Source organism: Acomys minous (genome assembly GCF_964271855.1).
Source record: "Acomys minous genome assembly, chromosome: 2".
Taxonomy (NCBI): domain Eukaryota; kingdom Metazoa; phylum Chordata; class Mammalia; order Rodentia; family Muridae; genus Acomys; species Acomys minous.
Window position 1 is genome coordinate 59,804,452 of NC_140484.1, and position 16,936 is coordinate 59,821,387.

The following is a 16,936-nucleotide window of genomic DNA, read 5'->3' on the forward strand; positions in this document are numbered from 1 at the left end:
AGACTCAGATCACCTGTACTTAGGCTTTCCCAGCCGGGCAGCTTGGGGGCCCTTAGTGGGTTTCAAAGGCGATAGGGAGGGACGCACCTGTCGGGAAGCTGTAGACATTATGGCGAGGGAGGAGAACCAGCTACTTTGCAGTCACCCACAGTCCACACAGGGCCAGAAAGAAGGTCACGCCAGGGCTTCCGGGTGGTGGAGGGAAGAGCTGTCTTTGTGAGTAGGTTCTAGGGTGGGACCTAAGCAGGTAGGGACTTCCAAAAGTCACACCACCGAGTATGCAAAGAAGGGTTCCCACTCACAAGGCCTTAGACGCTGGAAGCCAAGCATCTCCAGCTTCTGAAGGAGCAGGGGCAGGGATGGAGAGGACACACTCCAAGCTTCCCTGGGTGCAACAAAGAACCTAGTGGGATCTAGTGAGGACACAGGACCCTGGATGACTTGTGCTCCTCACCAGGCCTCTGGCGCACATCTGTACTAGGGGACTCTATTCGTCGCTCAATGAGCTACACAAGGAGAGGTCAGAGGAGCTAGACTAGGGTACAGCACAAACAGGTTTCAGGACACGCCCCTCAGCCAGGGTCTTGGTGTCCACGCTGGGCGGAGCTTGAGTGCCAGATCCCACCCTGTTCCCACCCTCCACAGACTTCGAGATCCCTCGCCTCCTGTGGCCTCAGAGCGGGGATAGCATTCTGCTGCTGCTATAGGGCAGCGTAGACAATTCCTGCGACCCTCCGTTATGTGCACAGAGCAAAGCCGCGGCCTAAAGTTTGAGGTTTCTAAGGATCGAGTGGCAGAAATCAGCAGTCGACTTTTTCTACGAAGACAGCGGAGGTTCCAAAGCCCAGGGGATTCCCGATTGCTCTCCTGTCACAGCATTCCTGCAGGCCCCCAAAGGTCTCCGTCGCCCTGTGAAGGAGAGTCCCGTCCCTGGTCTTTCGGGCGCTTTAAGATAGCGAGGAGACAGGCATCTGTCCACTCTCGCTCTTATCCCCGCTGCCTTTTCAGTGCCAGGGTCTTTGAGCCCACGCGAACTTGACCCTTCTTCGCGGGTAGCCCACGCTGCCCGCGGTGCGCTGAATTTAATATCAGCCCCGCCCCGGCCCCGCCCCGGTTCCGAACTCCACCCCTCGGGCCCCGCCCTGCTGCTCGCTATCCGCGGGCGGGTCGGTAGCCCGGGCGAGCCAGAGCTGATACTAGAAGCACGGCCGGCCCTGCCGGCACCTAGCGCTGCTGTTCTTGCTGGGCCGGGCGGCAGGCCATGTTCCGGGCTGCGGCCGCTGCGCATACCCAGGCCTGGCGATGAGGAGCGGCGCCGAGCGCAGGGGCAGCAGCGCTGCGGCGCCCCCCGGCTCGCCGCCTCCCGGTCGCCCGCGCCCCGCGGGCTCCGATGCGCCCCCCGCCCAGCCGCTGGCCGCTGCCAGCCAGCCCCGGGCCCGGGACGCCGGGGATGCCCGCGCGCAGCCGCGCCCCCTGTTTCAGTGGAGCAAGTGGAAGAAGAGGATGTCTATGTCGTCCATATCGGCAGCCAGCGCGCGGAGGCCGGTGTTTGACGACAAGGAGGACGGTGAGTGAAACCGCCCACTGGGGACTCCCGGGGACAGCTGGGTACCCGGGCCCCTGGAGACCTCGCGCGATGTCGCAAGGAGGACGTGGGGGTGGTATTTCTCTGCGTTGGGACACAGTCACCGCCTGGATGGGACCGCTTCTTGGGGCGTCTGCGTTTCCGGGGAAACTACTGGACCACGACTGAGGTCCCCATGCGCGTCCCGTTTTCAGTCACAGCACAGCGGGGCAAAGCAATGAGAGTCAGTGATCGCGGAGGCTCCAGGCTCAGGCGCGACACCACCCTCTAACGCACACCGCGTGTTTTCATTTTCCTTTATGGGTGATGTGCAGGCTGTGTGGTTACTTTTAATTCCAGGGGGGTGCTCTCTCGGTGTGCAGTTTGTGAAGTGAGGTGGCTGCCCCACAGGTGGCACAGGGGCCTGGGCCCTTCAGTTTGCCATGCACCCTGCAAGCCCAGAACACACACCGGATTATTCTGCACAGTCAATCTCTGCCTTTGTGCAAAGACCCGCCCTCGGGGAACTCGGATTCTGTGAAGTCTTTCTGCAGGAAAGACTTGGAGGACCAGTGTCTCTTGAGTAGCAGGGCAATCTGGTGGGAAGCTGGAGGTGACAGGTGCCAGCCAGCTGGTACAACAGCTGGGACCAGTGCTGGCCACAGGGACCTTTGACTTAGCACCTGCTGGATGCAGCTTTGGGAGAACTATTATGGGTTCACATGCAACATATAGCTCCTTTTCTACAGATGCCATGCAGATAATTTTAAATGGTACAACCATGACACACTTGATGGGTTTTTTTTTTTTTGACATTTTCTTAAAATAGTTGAAATATGCATTTTCATTTGTAGGCAGCCTACAGAGATATGATGGATTTTTTATAATTTTAGAACACAGTTCAGCATAGGAGCCCAAGCTACTTATTTCCAATAAATAATTTAAGCATTTAGGAAATTACAATAATCAGAACTCAGGCCTGTGTTGGAGAGCACGTGGGGCTACACGTTGGCTTTCCTTACAGAAATGGGAGGCATGGAGCCAGGCCAGTGAGTTCCAGGCCTCTGCTGAGTATGGGCAGCGGGGGAAGGGTATTCAGGTCTGTCTGCATCAGGCACATTGTGATCTGAGGCGGCTGGTCATTGGGCTCTTAACTTGGGGACACCAGGATTCATTCAGACGTTATGTTCTTATTTTCAACATCAGTACTAAGAATTTAAGACAAAACCAAACCAAACCAAAAGGCTACCCAGTTGTAAGAAAGAGCAGATCAGTAAATGGACTTGCACTGGATTTCTGGCTGCAAGATGAGAGAGGTCTGGGAAATACATTTGATTTCAGCACTTGCTGGTGCCAGCCACAGGCTGGCTAACCCTTCCATGTCTCTGCGTCTCCAAGGCAGCAGGGTAGAAACAGAAACAGATGTAGTGCAGGGGCTGCGGTTGCCTGTCTAAGTCCATTCTCCCTTCTTCATGGTGTGCTGTCTCAGAACTCAAGGGTTATCAGAGGGGCAGGGGAGCAAGGTCAGCTGCGGTGCACTCTGTGACTTGAGAACCTACCTCCTTACTTGCTTAAAGCAGGATGGCAGAGGCACTGACTGTTCTGGGCTTACGTGAATTGAGAATTGATCCACTGACGTGGCTCACTGGGCCTTGTTTTGCACGATGTGGCACAGGCTGTGTTCCTCGTTGGGTGTGTGGTCCTGGATTGACGTACCTCCAGGACTTGACTGGGTTTTTGTGGGTTTGAGTGACCAAGTGGGGTAACGGGCCTGGCGTCTGAGAATGCTCTCGGGATGGGTAGCCACTCTGCTCCTCTTGTCTGTGTCATTAGCAGGGCACAAAGAGGGTCATGGTTTCCTTCCATGCAGTGCTTCCTGTGAAGGTGTTAGGAGTCATTTACCTGGAAAGGGTGCAGCTGGGACAGAGAGCAGCCTTCAGAGAGGGAGTAGGGCCTGGAATCCTGTGTTTCGGGGTACACAAGTCATCCTCTTTTCCTGATGTAGTGGGGGGCCTAAGAGGCGGCCGTGCTATGCTAGTGACTTGCATGTGCTGGAACTGTACAGTTGCCATGGTAATGGGAGACCTTCTGATGAATTTTTTTTTTTTTAGATTAAAACACCTAATTAATATATCAAATTTGCTCAGCAAAGGAGGGGAAAAAAGAAGAAAATAGGAAGGCAATTTAACAAAGTAGCAGGTAAATTGCAACTAAAGAGTATAGTTGTGCCAAATAAGATCTCACATGGCCTCGGTTCCTATTAATCTGCCTGGAACCCCAGTGTGCTGTTTTTCCCTGGCAGGTATTTGGGGCAAAAGAAGAATTCCCTATACTTCTTCCTCAACCAAAAGCCCTGCTTCCTTCCCCAAGGCATTCGCTTTATGTTCCAACTTCTACTAGAAATTCAGTTGGAGAGAAGCCTCCTGTCACTGCTGGAATGATCCTGTCATACTGAGGGGCTTCTAGCACCTTCTCACTATTGTACCCTGTTAAGACAGTCATTGGTCCATCCTAGCTGACTGGGGCTTACCATCTCAGACCATCCAGAACCCTGGAAATGAGTGAGGGTGCCTCTCCAGTGCTGTAGGCCAGGGAGCACAGAACAAGGGAGGGACCCAGACATTTAAAACACTGCTCTAAGAAGAAAGATTAAAAACCCTATTTTTCACCGGCAGGTGGTGGCACATGCCTTTAATCCCAGCAGTCGGGAGGCAGAGGCAGGCAGATCTCTGTGAATTCGAGGCCGGCCTGGTCTACAGAGGGAGTTCCAGGACAGCCAGGGCTAAAACAGAGAAACCCTGTTTCGAAATTTTCTAATTTTAAGTGCATCATAATGTATACATTTGAAAAAGAAATTATGCTTTATGCCAAAATGAGTGTTCAGCATGACGAGGTCCCCAGGTGAACGTCTGGGTGCTACCCGTCTCTCCTAGGCTTTCTTCCAGGGATCTAGGAATGCAGTCACACTTATAGCTGTGGAGAGACACCTTTTCCCCCCATTTTGTGCATAAATGGGATCATGTTCTACACACCGTTTTGTTGTAACCTGCTTTTTTATTTATCAACATCACCAACATCTAAGAGTTCCAAAGCATCATCTGGCTGCCAGATTGACGTCAGTAGTTCTCCACCTGGGTGGTGTACCATATTCAGTGGACACTCTTGAAAGACTTCAGGCCCCTTCCTGGAGAAGTAGAGGTTCAGCCTGTGGAGGTGGGCTGGCCCAGGGTGAGCTTCAGGCATCTCTTGTCTAAGTCCCGGTGACTCTGAGGAACAGTCAGTATATCTTCCTCTGCGTAGATGTCATTACTCAGTTTCCTTAACTTCTACTGAAAGACATTTTTGAAATATCATAAACTACGTAGCCATGAATGTTTTTGCATGCTCATCTCTGCGTTTGGCACTGCCACCTTAGGACACACTTCTAGACATGCTGTAGCTATGTCACAGCAGGTGTCCAGGGCTGCCTCTCTTGGATGGGAAGGGAGACTGTCTGAGAGTCAGTCGACTTTGGGCTGTCATACACATACTGTGGCACACACGTGGAAGGCAGAGGGCCAATCTGAGAGAGTTGGTTCTCTTCTGACCTATCGGTTCCACGGATCAAACTCAGGCTTGGTAGACAGCGCCTTCACCTACTGAGTCATCTCACTGGCCCAGTTTTGCTTTTTATATTGAGAATTCTGACTCACTGAGAATAACGCCTTGCTCTTTGAGCTCCGCATTTTCTTAGGTTGACCAGGTCGAGGGCATGTGTAGGCTCGGAGTTTCTCAGTCTTCCTGTATGTTGGTTCCATTTCATTGTTGGGCTGTGACTGGGGCCTTTTTACTGGTCCTGCTTCACACAGTTAATGCTGGCCAAAGAGACTACCGATTCAAACATTCATTTGCCAAGCATTGCTTGTAATCCCAGCACATAGGACTCTGAGGTGGGAGGATCAGGAGTTTGAGACCAGGCTGGGCTATGTAGTGAGACTGAAAAAATCAGAAACCAACCAACCAACTGGAGTATATTCATCTTGAATGTGGCTACTTTGCTGAGACCCTTGTTAGTCTTTGTAGCACTTTGGTGACTTTCGTTGGGTGTCCTGGGAGGCATGTCGTGCCACCTGAACCCATGACTCGAGTTGTAGAGTGACACTTGCCTCTCTTTCATTGATGTTATTACCCAGAGCTCAGAAAGCACAGAGTGAGGTGCTGAGCCTCAGGCTGCTGGTCCCTAATCAAGATCGCCTGTGCTTCAAAATGTCAGTTTGGCCCAGTTTACTAAAGAGACTTTGTCCAGCCAGCTGCGGCCTTGAGGTTGAGGTGTGTGTGTGTGTGTGTGTGTGTGTGTGTGTGTGTGTGTGTGTGTCTGTCTGTCTGTCTGTCTGTGTCAGAGGGCAGTCTTGGGTGTTGTTCTTCAGGCACTGCTTTGTTTTTGTTTTTGCCTTTTGTTTTGTTTTGTTTTTGAGACAGGGCCTATCGCTGGCCTGCAGCCTGCCCAGTAGGCTAGGCTGGTTATCCAGTGACCTCCAGGGATCTTCCTGTCTCTGCCTCCCCAGTGTTGGCACTACAAGTGCGGGTCATCACACCTGACTTTAAAAATGTGTGTTCAGAGGATTGAACTCAGGCTACCATGCTCAGATGGCAAGTGCCCTCCCGACTCCGTTGTCCCCTCAGTCATTTGCCTCGGAGCCCTTCGGTAAGGGAGAGGAGGACTCCCATGGACTCAGGACTGGGTTGTTGACGATTCTCTCTTCCCAGGCAGGGAGAAGCGTTTGGCTGCTGATAATGAGGCTTCTCCCTGGTTGTAGCCTTGTCTGAACAGCTCCCAGGTGTGGAGGGACCTGGGTGTAGGTTGGAAAGGTTGGCCAGTAGTTGCTCTCTTGGTCACTTGCTTCTTTGGATTTTTTTTTTCTTGAGTTCCTGAGTCGCAGGTACAGAACACAGGCCCAGGAGGATCCTTGAATGCCTGTGGAGCCCAGGGCTTCTTTTCCTTCTGGCCAATGACGCCCCCTCTGGAGTGGACTTGGGACCCCACTGTCGGGCGTTTTTATGTAACAAATGTCATCTCTTGTGTGTCTATCCATCTGGTTGTGCAGTTTACAGGGCTAAAAATAAGCCATCTTTTTGTTTAAAAATTTAACCACCCAGTTTTCAGTTGAGAAGCAATGCAGACAGGATTGGAAGTTGTTTTTTTTGTTCAGGGCTTCTCTCTGCTCATGAGGTTCACAGAAATGCTGGCGGGCATGGGGTGGGTGGGGGTCTGAGGGAGGTCAAGCTGTGGGAAAGTATTTCTTCTAAACAGTTGGCTTGGACAGCTCACACAGATTTTCAAAGGGTCATTGGTGCCTACGTGCCCCAGGGGGAGGGGTTTGGAGACACAGATTCTGGTTCAAGGGGGTCTAGAGATCTGACTGATTTATCTCCTGCCAGCTCCCAGGAAATGTCCCTGGTCCATGGACAGAGTTCAAATAGCGAGAAATTTGAGTATAAGGTGAGTATGCAGCAGGTATGCTGTTGAGTGAGGACAGGGAGCTGGTAAGACCTGCATACCACTGGGCGTAGTGGCATATGCCTTTGATCCCAGCACTTGGGAGGCAGAGGCAGGCAGATCGTTGTGAGTTCAAGGCCAGCCTGGTCTACACAGCAAGTCCAGGACAGCCAAGGCCAACACACAGAGAGACCCTGTCTCAAAAAACAAAGCAAAACAAACAAACAAACAAACAAACAAAGACCTACATACTGTGGGCCATAATGAGCTACGGGCACTAAAGTGGATACGTGCCTGGCTTTCCTGGATTCTGGCTCCACACCGGTGGCTGCTGCTGCTGCCACTTCTCACTGAGTTGCCACTTGTTCCCACTGTCACTAGAACCTTGTAGTCAGTGTGTTTGTATCTACATGCTGCCCCTTAAGCTTTCAGACAAATCCTTTCCCATGTGTAACCAAAACGTGGCTGGCACACTGCTTGTAGGGCAACCAAAAAATTCACCTCGGGCATGGCTGCTGAGGGGTGGCTGTCCTGTCCGTCACCGTGTCTTCCTTTTGCAAATGTTGTTACAAGAAGGATATGTGTTCCTACAAGCTTCCATACCCGTGGGTGCTGAAGTCTACACTGCCACTGGTCCTGCTGAAGGTTGGGGCCCTGTGGCCCTGGTCATGTTTCCTTCCTTGGGAGGAAGTTCAGAGTCGCATTTGTGGTTCACTTTAGCCAAAAGACTGAGACCTCCGTTGGTGCCATTCTTCCTTTCTAACTAGGCTTTTCCTTTGCACCCGGAAATACGACGAGCTGTGTTCCTGTGCCCTTCCGTCTGTTCTGAGTCACAAACTCTGGTGACAGTGAGCCTTTATTGCTAATACGCTGGCACATGACGGGGCTCAGTCTGCTTAGCTGTTCCCCCTTGCATTGGGTTTGGTGCTGTCTCCCCAGGGTGAGCATGTCATTCTGTCTCCAGTCAGAACCAATGCTCCCCTCCTACCCGAGTCAGGCAGAGACTGTATTTGTTACTCTTTCCATTGGTGTGACAAAATGCCCGACAAAAAGAGAGCGTTTATTTTGGCTCACAGTCTGAGGGTACACAGTCCACCACAGCAGGGGAGGCATGGTGGCAGGAGTGTGAGGTCACATTGGATCTACAGTCAGGAAGCAGGAAGAGAGATGAACGCTGGTGCTCAGCTTGCTTCTTTTAATGCCATGCAAGGACCTTGACCCGTGGCATGGTGCCGCCCATAGTCAGGATGGTTTTTTCCCACCTCAGTTAACCAAATCCAGAAACTCCTTCATCAACATGTTCAGAAGCTTGTTCCTCAGGTGACTCCAGATTCTATCAAATTGTTGATATTAATCACCATGGTCCCCCATGTTGAATAACTATAACGATCAACATTTAGGACAATCATGGTAGAAACTGTTATTAACGCCATTTTGCTATTTCTAAAAATCAGAGAGCCTGCTTCATCAAAAACTCATTTCCCATCGACTTGAAACCTGTTGTTTAAAAGAACCAGGGAAGTTACACAGGCCATCGTGGCTGGGAAACCAGCACAGACCCAACACTTGCCGACTTGCCTGGGTCTGGCTATGTATGAGGCAGGAGTTCCTCCTATCCCTGTTCCCCTGAATGTGACCTGGGAGCCCACACTGGTCTCTAGCACGCTTCCTCCCATACTCTGGCCCATGTGGATTGTGCGAAACCCCAGCTCGCTGTTATTTCAGTTCTGAAGCCAAGGAGATGGTGCAGGTGGGAAGCAGTGTCGCCCCCAATTTATTAAAAATAGGAACAGGCACATTCCATTTTTCACAGTGATTTAAGAAGTTGACTTTGAGAAGGTTTCTGGGCTTTCAGAATTATCATATGACTCTTCATGCTTCGAATGTGGAAGGCTTGCCTTATGACCACAGGGAGAAGTAAACAGCATGTGTGTGGGGTGTCCCTGAGTTCATTGTGGGTGTCACCAGTACTTTCTAGCATTCGTGTGCATGACATTTTGTTGCTGCTGTTGACATAAGGCCCTGAGTCTAGGAAAAGGCCCATGGCAGCTTGAGTGCTGTCTCCTTGCATCCTTGCCTTTCCCTAGGTGCCATAGTCACCTGCCATATCTAGCCTTGGAGCTACTTACAATTCCTGGCTCGAGACAAGACCCGCTGGCATTCTGTCTCTCAAGGCAGACTCACTTGGTGCTCTGGGAATCATCGTGCTGGTTATCTTTTATTGATAAGGTACCCCAAACTATGGTGAATTAATAAGCATTCTTATTGTGTCTTGTGATTCTGTGCCCAGGGGATTTGTGATGTTCATGGGGTTAGACGTGAAGGTGGCTTCCTCACTCAGGAGTCAGATCCCAAGAGTTCCTGCTGCCGCCAGCGTGTTAGGGCATCGTGATACTTAACAAATCACTCAGGAACACTGAGCACTTTCCTCAAGTGGCCTTCACAACAGAGCGGCTCAGGTCTCTTCTGAGACTTTGATGTGTCCACTGGGGTGCTGTTCTATGAGGGCAGAGGAGCTGTGGGAATCTGCTTCTAGCCTCGAGTCTCCACCAAATGAACTTTCAGCAATGGTACACTCTGAGGTCACGTCACCTGAGCCTCATCCCTCTAGAAGGGAGGAACTAAGGACCAAGCATATACTGGCCAGAAGGGTGGGAGTTGGTCTGGGCCTTCTGAAAGGAACACCCAAGAACCTGGGGACACATTTGAACTCAGTTGTCCTCATGGTCTTTGGCTTCTCACTTCCCACAGTCTCTGTGGTGAGATACCAGGGCAGAAGTGGAAGGTGGCAGGGTTCTTGAGGATCAGCGTTGATGGCAGAATCCCTTCTCCTGCATCTGCTGTGGGGTCAGTTCCAGGTCCCACTTGGACCGAGGAAAGTAGCTTCACAGGTCCTGCTTGCAGGTGGGCTGGGCTTGCTTGGGATCAAGGCTGTTGACAAGAGTTTGAACAGCAAGAGGGAGTAGCTGGAATGGGCTGGAATTGCTGTGGCCAGCACATCTTCCCACAGTGATCTCCCTTTAGAGAGCTTCCCAATAGTGTATAATGCCTTTCCTGGTGGTTCAGGCCTGCGCCATGCATGGTGCCAGCTTAGCTGAGGCCACTCAGCACATGTGGAGCACCCCCGACCTGCTCGCATACAGAGTTTGAAGCACCAAAGGCCTTTGGGGCAAGGTGTGTGTGTGTGTGTGTGTGTGTGTGTGTGTGTGTGTGTGTGTGTGTATAAAACTCTCTATTCTGACGAAAGCCATGTTCTGTCTTTGGAAAGTGAGGCCAAGAAGTCAGGGATGTGTGTCTGCTGTGGGCTGTGTGTTTTGTGTGTGTGTAGGGGGCGTGTCACTGCTCAGCTGTGGCCCTGTCTCCGTCTGGTTGCAGAGACTTTTCTGGAAACCTCCCACAGACTCTGGACTCAGTTCCTGGGTGACCTCTGTAGGATCTGCTGATGTCTGTCCGAGAGTCTTGTTTGTTTTGGCCCCTTTGTCTTGCCCTTTCCTCCTATGTATTTATTTTTGTGTTTGTGTGTCTGGGTGTGGTGCATGCACGAGTTCGTGTGGGTACGTGTGCACATGCCTGTGGAGGCCAGAGGTCAGGCTTGAGTGACTTCTGAGGCTCTTCCCTTTATTTTCTGAGATAGCTTCTCTCAGCTCAGAGCTCAGAGACTGGCTAGGTTGGCTGACCAGCAAGCTTCGGGGACACATCTGTCTCTTCCAGCTAAGTGCTGTGCTTCATTTAGATGTGCACCACCACGGCTTTCCTTTTGTGTGTGGCTGGAGACTCGAACTCAGATCCTCACATTTGCCCTTGCAGGCACTTCACTGACTGCACCCCTACCCCCTACCGCTTGGCTTTCTTCTGAACATCAAGCTTACTTTGTGTCTCTGGAGTCATGTTTTAGTTCCATAGGCAGAAAAGAGCGTTTATAAAGCGCGGCGACAGAGAGAGGAAGTAGGGGGAAAATGAAACAAAAAGGAAGGAAAATGCAAACGGCTTTAAAAGAGATGGCAGGACCCCAGGCCCCTTGTGTCCCTGGTATCATCAGGCCCTTGCAGCAGTACTGTGGTGTCCCCAGCAAGAGGGACTTAGACTCAGGAGTTGGTTGGCGCACGTGAGTGGGCTGGGTGTTCTGAACATACAGGGCACAGTTACTGAGAAGATGACCCTACCTACGTGCCCTGAGTTAGGTGGCGCCTCAGAAGGGACAGCGTGCAAATCTGAATAGGTCTTCAGTGACTGAGTCCCAGAGGGCAGGAAGAGGGTGAAGATTACCACTCTGGATCTGGGGTTGGCACAGGCACTGACAGGCAGGGTGGGGTGCAGGGCAATCTAGGTGGAGCTGTTCTGGATGAGGAGGTGCCAGGCCCTCGCCTCGTTCTCCTATGTCACATGTCCTCTCCCAATTTCCAGAGACCCCTCCTGCCCTTCTTTGCCTAACTTGACCTCCCTTCTGACCCTCAGGTTCCTTCCAAGGGTCACTGCCACTGGCCTAGAGAGTCAGACCTGTGAGCCCCACTTCCATGCAGTGATCAGGCACCTGGGGTCATCTGAGACATTGGCTTCCAGCTGCTGACCTAGCATGGTTATTAATAGTGTCCCCTTTCCCTCATGACTGTCCTGGTTTGGGTGATAAATTATATAGATCCTCTACCGAACTGCCAGATACTCACCACACGATCTTCCCCCCCTTTATAGCTTTTTCTTATGTAATGAAAGTGACAAGGAAAAAAAACCTTAGGAAATCCGTTGTCTTATGTAATCCCAGCATTCGTACAGCAGCCATTTATTTCTTGTTTGTTTGTCATCTCTCTGTCTTACCCACACTTGAACATACACAACATATACATTTCTTCTTGGCAACTTTTTTTCTAACAAATTTATTTTAGAATATTTGGATCTGTAGGAAAGCTGGTAGAGGACCTGTATACCCAAAGCCTATTTTTTTTTCACGTTATGATCTTACCTTAGTGTGGTATGTTTGTACTCTGGTATAATAGTACATACCCTTTAATTCCAGCATTGGGAAGACTAAGGCAGGGGGAGTGTGAGTTTAGGGCTAGCCTTGGCTACATAGTGGTACCTTTCTCCAAAGAAAATGCAGGGTAAGTCAAAGCCAGTGACACAGGAGGGATACACTGTTGATGAACAGTGTCTGTGCTGTATTCACATTTCTATAATTCTGCCTTAATGTCCCCTCTGTCCCAACCCCCCGCCCGGATCCCACATGAGATTTAGGGTTGTGTCTCCTTAGGCCTCTCGTGGTTGTGGCAGCATCTCTTGTCCGGTGTTTCTGATGGCCACTCCCATGTTTATAGTACCCCACCCCCTAGTCAGCAGCTATTCTATCTTCCCTTTGGGATTAGTCAGGGACTGTGGTATTTGTGGGGGAAGACCACAGAGGCCAAGGACCATTTGACATGGCTTATCGAACGCTCGCACGGTCCACACCATTCATCGTGATATAGATTAGATCGCACGGCTAAGGTGCTGTGTGAGTCAGCTTTTTTGTCACTGTAATGAAATAACTGCCCAAAGCTTCTGATACAGGGAAGAGGTTTATTAGCTCACACTGTTGGAGGCCCCCAAACCCAAAATTGGTCTGGAGGAAGAACCATTGTGAAAGAGTGTGGCGGCGGGGGGTGGGGCCCGGGGGTAGCTGGTGAGCCATGAGGGTTTTGTAGAGAAGGTCATAGTCACCTTCTTGAGAAGACCCCTCTTTCTGTAATGATTTGTGTCTCTTCTATCATTTGGCTGTTCAGTCCCTTGTCCTACCGTGCACATACAGACATTTGTTTCATGCTGTGGGATTTGATCCAGCTCTACCTAGCATGCTGTTCGCATTGCTTCCCTGCCTCTGTTGGCACGCCCCGTCAACATTTGTGGCTGCTTTCTGTTGAAAATGTTCTGACATCCTGGCACACAATATTCCAGGCTTAGCCAGCATGTTTCCTGACCCAGACCTAGGGTCAGCTAACTCTCCCGGGGGACACTGGCTTCTGTTTTAGAAGGATGTTGCAGAAGCTGAGGTCTCTATCCTGGGTGTGCTCCTTGCCTCTAGGGAGAGTTGTCTTTAAAGCCCAAGCCTGGTTGTTTTACCTGCTTAAGATCCATCTTTCCCCTTTGCTTCATTCACTCAGCTCATCATATTTTCTGTGCACTTACTGCACATTATTTGTGGGAATGTGGGCTGATGTCCCACTTTGGAAAACAGCCTGCCTATTGGAGTTGTACTTTTGCATGTCCTATGGGACGGGCAGCAGCCACCACCATAGCTAGCTGGCTTGACACTCCCAATGGGGCTTTGACATTCTTTGCAGAACACAAAAGATTCACAGAGCACTCCACGACACTCTGATACCTAGGACCAGGACAAAACAAGACCTCTACATATGAACATCACCTGAAACGTGACATGTCTCAACCTAACCACTGAGATCCTGTCTGGGCTAACCTGAGTGAGGGCTGCTGCTCATCATACTGGCTGACATGGGGACAGTGGCTGCTTTACCAGCCACAGCTTCAGGTAGCCTCGTTGCCCCTATGTAAGAATTATGAAGATCCCCAACCATAACGTTACCCATATGCTAAACCCTGGTACCTCAAATCCTCTTGGAGTTCACCTACCCAAACCCCTAAACCTGTCACCTGTCTTTTATAGCAACATCTTTCTGAGGCATTGTACATTCTCCATGGTGTGTGCTCTCCAAGATTTTGCAATGAGCCTTAAATCCACTTTGTTCAACCACAGCTACTTCTGATTGCTCTGGTTAGAGTGTTGAGCCTATAGCCCAGCAAATATATACCCAAGTAGAGACCCAGTGAGATGTGCATGTCTTTGCCCTCAGAGGTACCAATGGGAGTGCCCACATGGCTCTGTGCAGGTACTGAGGCGTGGAACCAGATGACATACATTCCACTTTCTTGTGTGTGTGTGCCACAGAACCCGTTCTTAATGGGACAAGAGGCCCACTGCATAGGACAGTGTGGCACATCTCATAGCCAGTCTGCTGAGGAAAGGTGCTAGGCACAAGGTTCCAGCTGCTCAGCTCCACCTTGAAGAAAGCTCAAGGGAGGGTTCTCAAACTTCTGCCCACAGCTGGGGCTTGTCTTTCTCTTTCCAGTCTCTGATTTGACATCATTCCCTGTATGTCCTGTAAGATGTCCCAAATTCAGCATGGTCAAGAGCAAGCCCTGTGGTCAGGCTTTGTTGATTCATGCCTATAATCCCAGTACTCAGCAAGATGAGCCAAAAAGATGACTATGAGCCGGGTGGTGGTGGCGCACACCTTTAATCCCAGCACTTGGGAGGCAGAGGCAGGTGGATCACTGTGAGTCTGAGGCCAGCCTGGTCTACAAAGCAAGTCCAGGACAGTCAAGGTTACACAGAGAAACCCTGTCTCGAAACTCCCCCCCCCTCACCAAAAAAGAAGATGGCTATGAGTTCAAGAGTTCAAGGCTAATTTTGGCTACTTGGCCTCAAAACAAGCAAACAAACAAATACATGCATAATACACATACATACATACATACATACATACATACATACATACATACATATCAAATCCAACAAACTCCATTGTAACCTTACATATGCACATCTTAAACTCTTCTCCACAGATGCTTCTTGTGCCCCCACATCCCCCTGTTTGTCACGGCACTCTGATTCTGAGTGTCTACAGTCCTTCTCAGCTGAAGACCCAAAACCATGACCTCCAGGAGTGTCCCCAGGTCTATACCCAGTGCTTTCTTCGCGTCCTCCCTGTCTTGACAACTCTACCTGGAAGTTAGATCTGCCCCTGGACTTTCAGTCATCACCACTCCTGAGAGAAGTGCTGTTAATGGCCCTGGAGAGCACCCTGGGTGCTGGGATTTGGGGAGTGAGGGTGCTGGTGTTGGTGGTTTGTGAGCTGTCCGAGGTACCAGCCACAGGGGCAGAGGGCATCTGCTTTGTGAAGAGAGTTGCAAAGAGGTGGAATCATTATCTGGAGATCGTGAAAAGGTAGTTGGTGACTTGCCATTCCACAAGCTCCTGAGAGGGCACGAGAGTGAAGCAATGTATCTTTGTGTCCCTACAGCATAGTCACCCAGGTGGCATTCACCATGCTGTCACTAAGTAAACAAGCAATGTCTTATTTTTCTCATGTTACGGAAGATTTACTTGCTGCTGTGTCCCTGTCTCTTAGCACCTCCCATCTCAGCAGTATGAGACAGGACTAGTGCCTCCTGCTCGTTAACTGTCTTGTGAAGGTCCCTTCCATGTGACTAAGGCTAATACTGATCAGTGTGCTGACTATCTTTACCGCAACAAGATGGGTTGTTCCTGATGCTACTTCTTTTTTCCCCAGTGGCTGGTGATGCACATTCTAGGACCCTTCTCAGCCTTCTTGGATGATTAACTCCCCTAGCCCTGGTTCCATGGCTCCATCAGGCTGAGGCACCCTCCCTCTTCTTCTCACTCCACTCATGGCTTCAAATGTCGTCTATATGCCAGCAACTTTAAATCTGCATCCCCAGCTGGAGCCTGTCTCCCACATCCCACACATTCTGCCCCACTTCTGACCTCATGGTATTCTCTGTATGTCTTTGAAAATGCCTCACATCCAGCACGGCCAAAGTCAAGTCCTTCTCCCACACCTCCCTTTGTCAGCAGCACCTGAAGCAATGGCTTTCATTGCTCTCCTTGTGCTGGGCCAGGCCTTTGACCTCTCTTCAGGGTCTGTCTTTTACCACGTGTCCCTGAACCATCAGCCTTTAGGATAGCTTCCTGGCTCCACGTTCAGTAGAGTATGTCACATCAGGGCCTTGTTTCCTAATGTGTCCTGAAGAACCATCCTCACCCAGGCTCTGGCTGTGTCCCCAGAGGTCTCCCCTGTGTTCCAGGGCAGTGACCTCATCTTCCTGCTCTTGTCTGCTTGGTGGCTACATGGCTTGCCTGATAGGATGGTGGGACACACTTCAGTGACAAGTCCCCAGTCATTGCCCAGAATCACATGGGACTTTCTTCTGTCTCTCATTCCAAGTCCATCTCCAGTCAGAGGGACAGTTTGCCTTGTTTCTGTCACATTGGCTCAAGCAAAGGGTCAGATGGGGCAGTAGGGTTCTAGAAGGTCACTTGTTGGCAAAGACTTGCCCTAACTGCAAAGTAGCTTACAGTTTAGCAGTCACAAAAGGCACAGTTGTAATCTCAGAGGTCAACAGGGACAGTCGCCAAGCCCAGGCCAGACATCGGAGAATGGCCACCACCTGTCCTTTTACCTTAGCCACACCTGCTCTTTCTTTTACTTCTCCGTGCCACTGACCACAGCGCATCTCATGTTTTCTCATGAAGGTGCCTCCTGGGCCACAGATCTCTGGGGTTCATCACTCCTATATCCTGAGTGACTTAGTTCCTGTAGCATGTGGCTCCTGCCAAATGCTGAGGATGTCTGCAGGGCTATGGACACGGTGTATGTGACTCAGGTGCCATTTCCCTGTAGTGGAAGCTCACCAGCACAACGTCTCTTCCCCCTTCTCCCACAGAATGGCCCAGGGAATAACAGTCAGCTGGACCTCAGCGGATGCTTCCAGGGTCCCCTCCCTGTCCCCTCCCAGAGGGTCCAGTGGTTCTGTGACTTCAGCTATGATTTCTGGGACAGGTAAAAAGGGACCTGGTGTCAAGAGGTCAAGTGGTTCTGGGCATCCCAACTTTCCTGCCCTCCCAACTATCACCCTCCCAGGGCCTGTAGATCAGCTTTCAGCTGCTGTTTATGCTCCCTGCCCACTGTTTTATGGACATGTCTTCTGTCCCATGCTGTTACTGCCCTGCAGGCTATCTCATGACATAAGCTATCTCATTATGTGGAAGAACAGACAGATCTCAACTTTAGGACAAATTAGGAGAGTGGCAAATGTGGGTGGCTTCC

General features: G+C 50.8%; 1 protein-coding gene across 1 annotated transcript in view; it reads left to right on the forward strand.

Moving 5' to 3' along the window:
• Positions 1-1,171: 1,171 nt before the first annotated feature.
• The window catches only part of STK32C (serine/threonine kinase 32C), an 82,037-nt gene continuing 66,272 nt past the window's right edge, over positions 1,172-16,936 (forward strand). Inside the window, exon 1 of the mRNA XM_084751018.1 lies at positions 1,172-1,567. Within this exon, the coding sequence (XP_084607144.1) occupies positions 1,303-1,567 (265 nt within the window). The 5' untranslated portion in view covers positions 1,172-1,302. The remainder of the gene's footprint in view (positions 1,568-16,936) is intronic.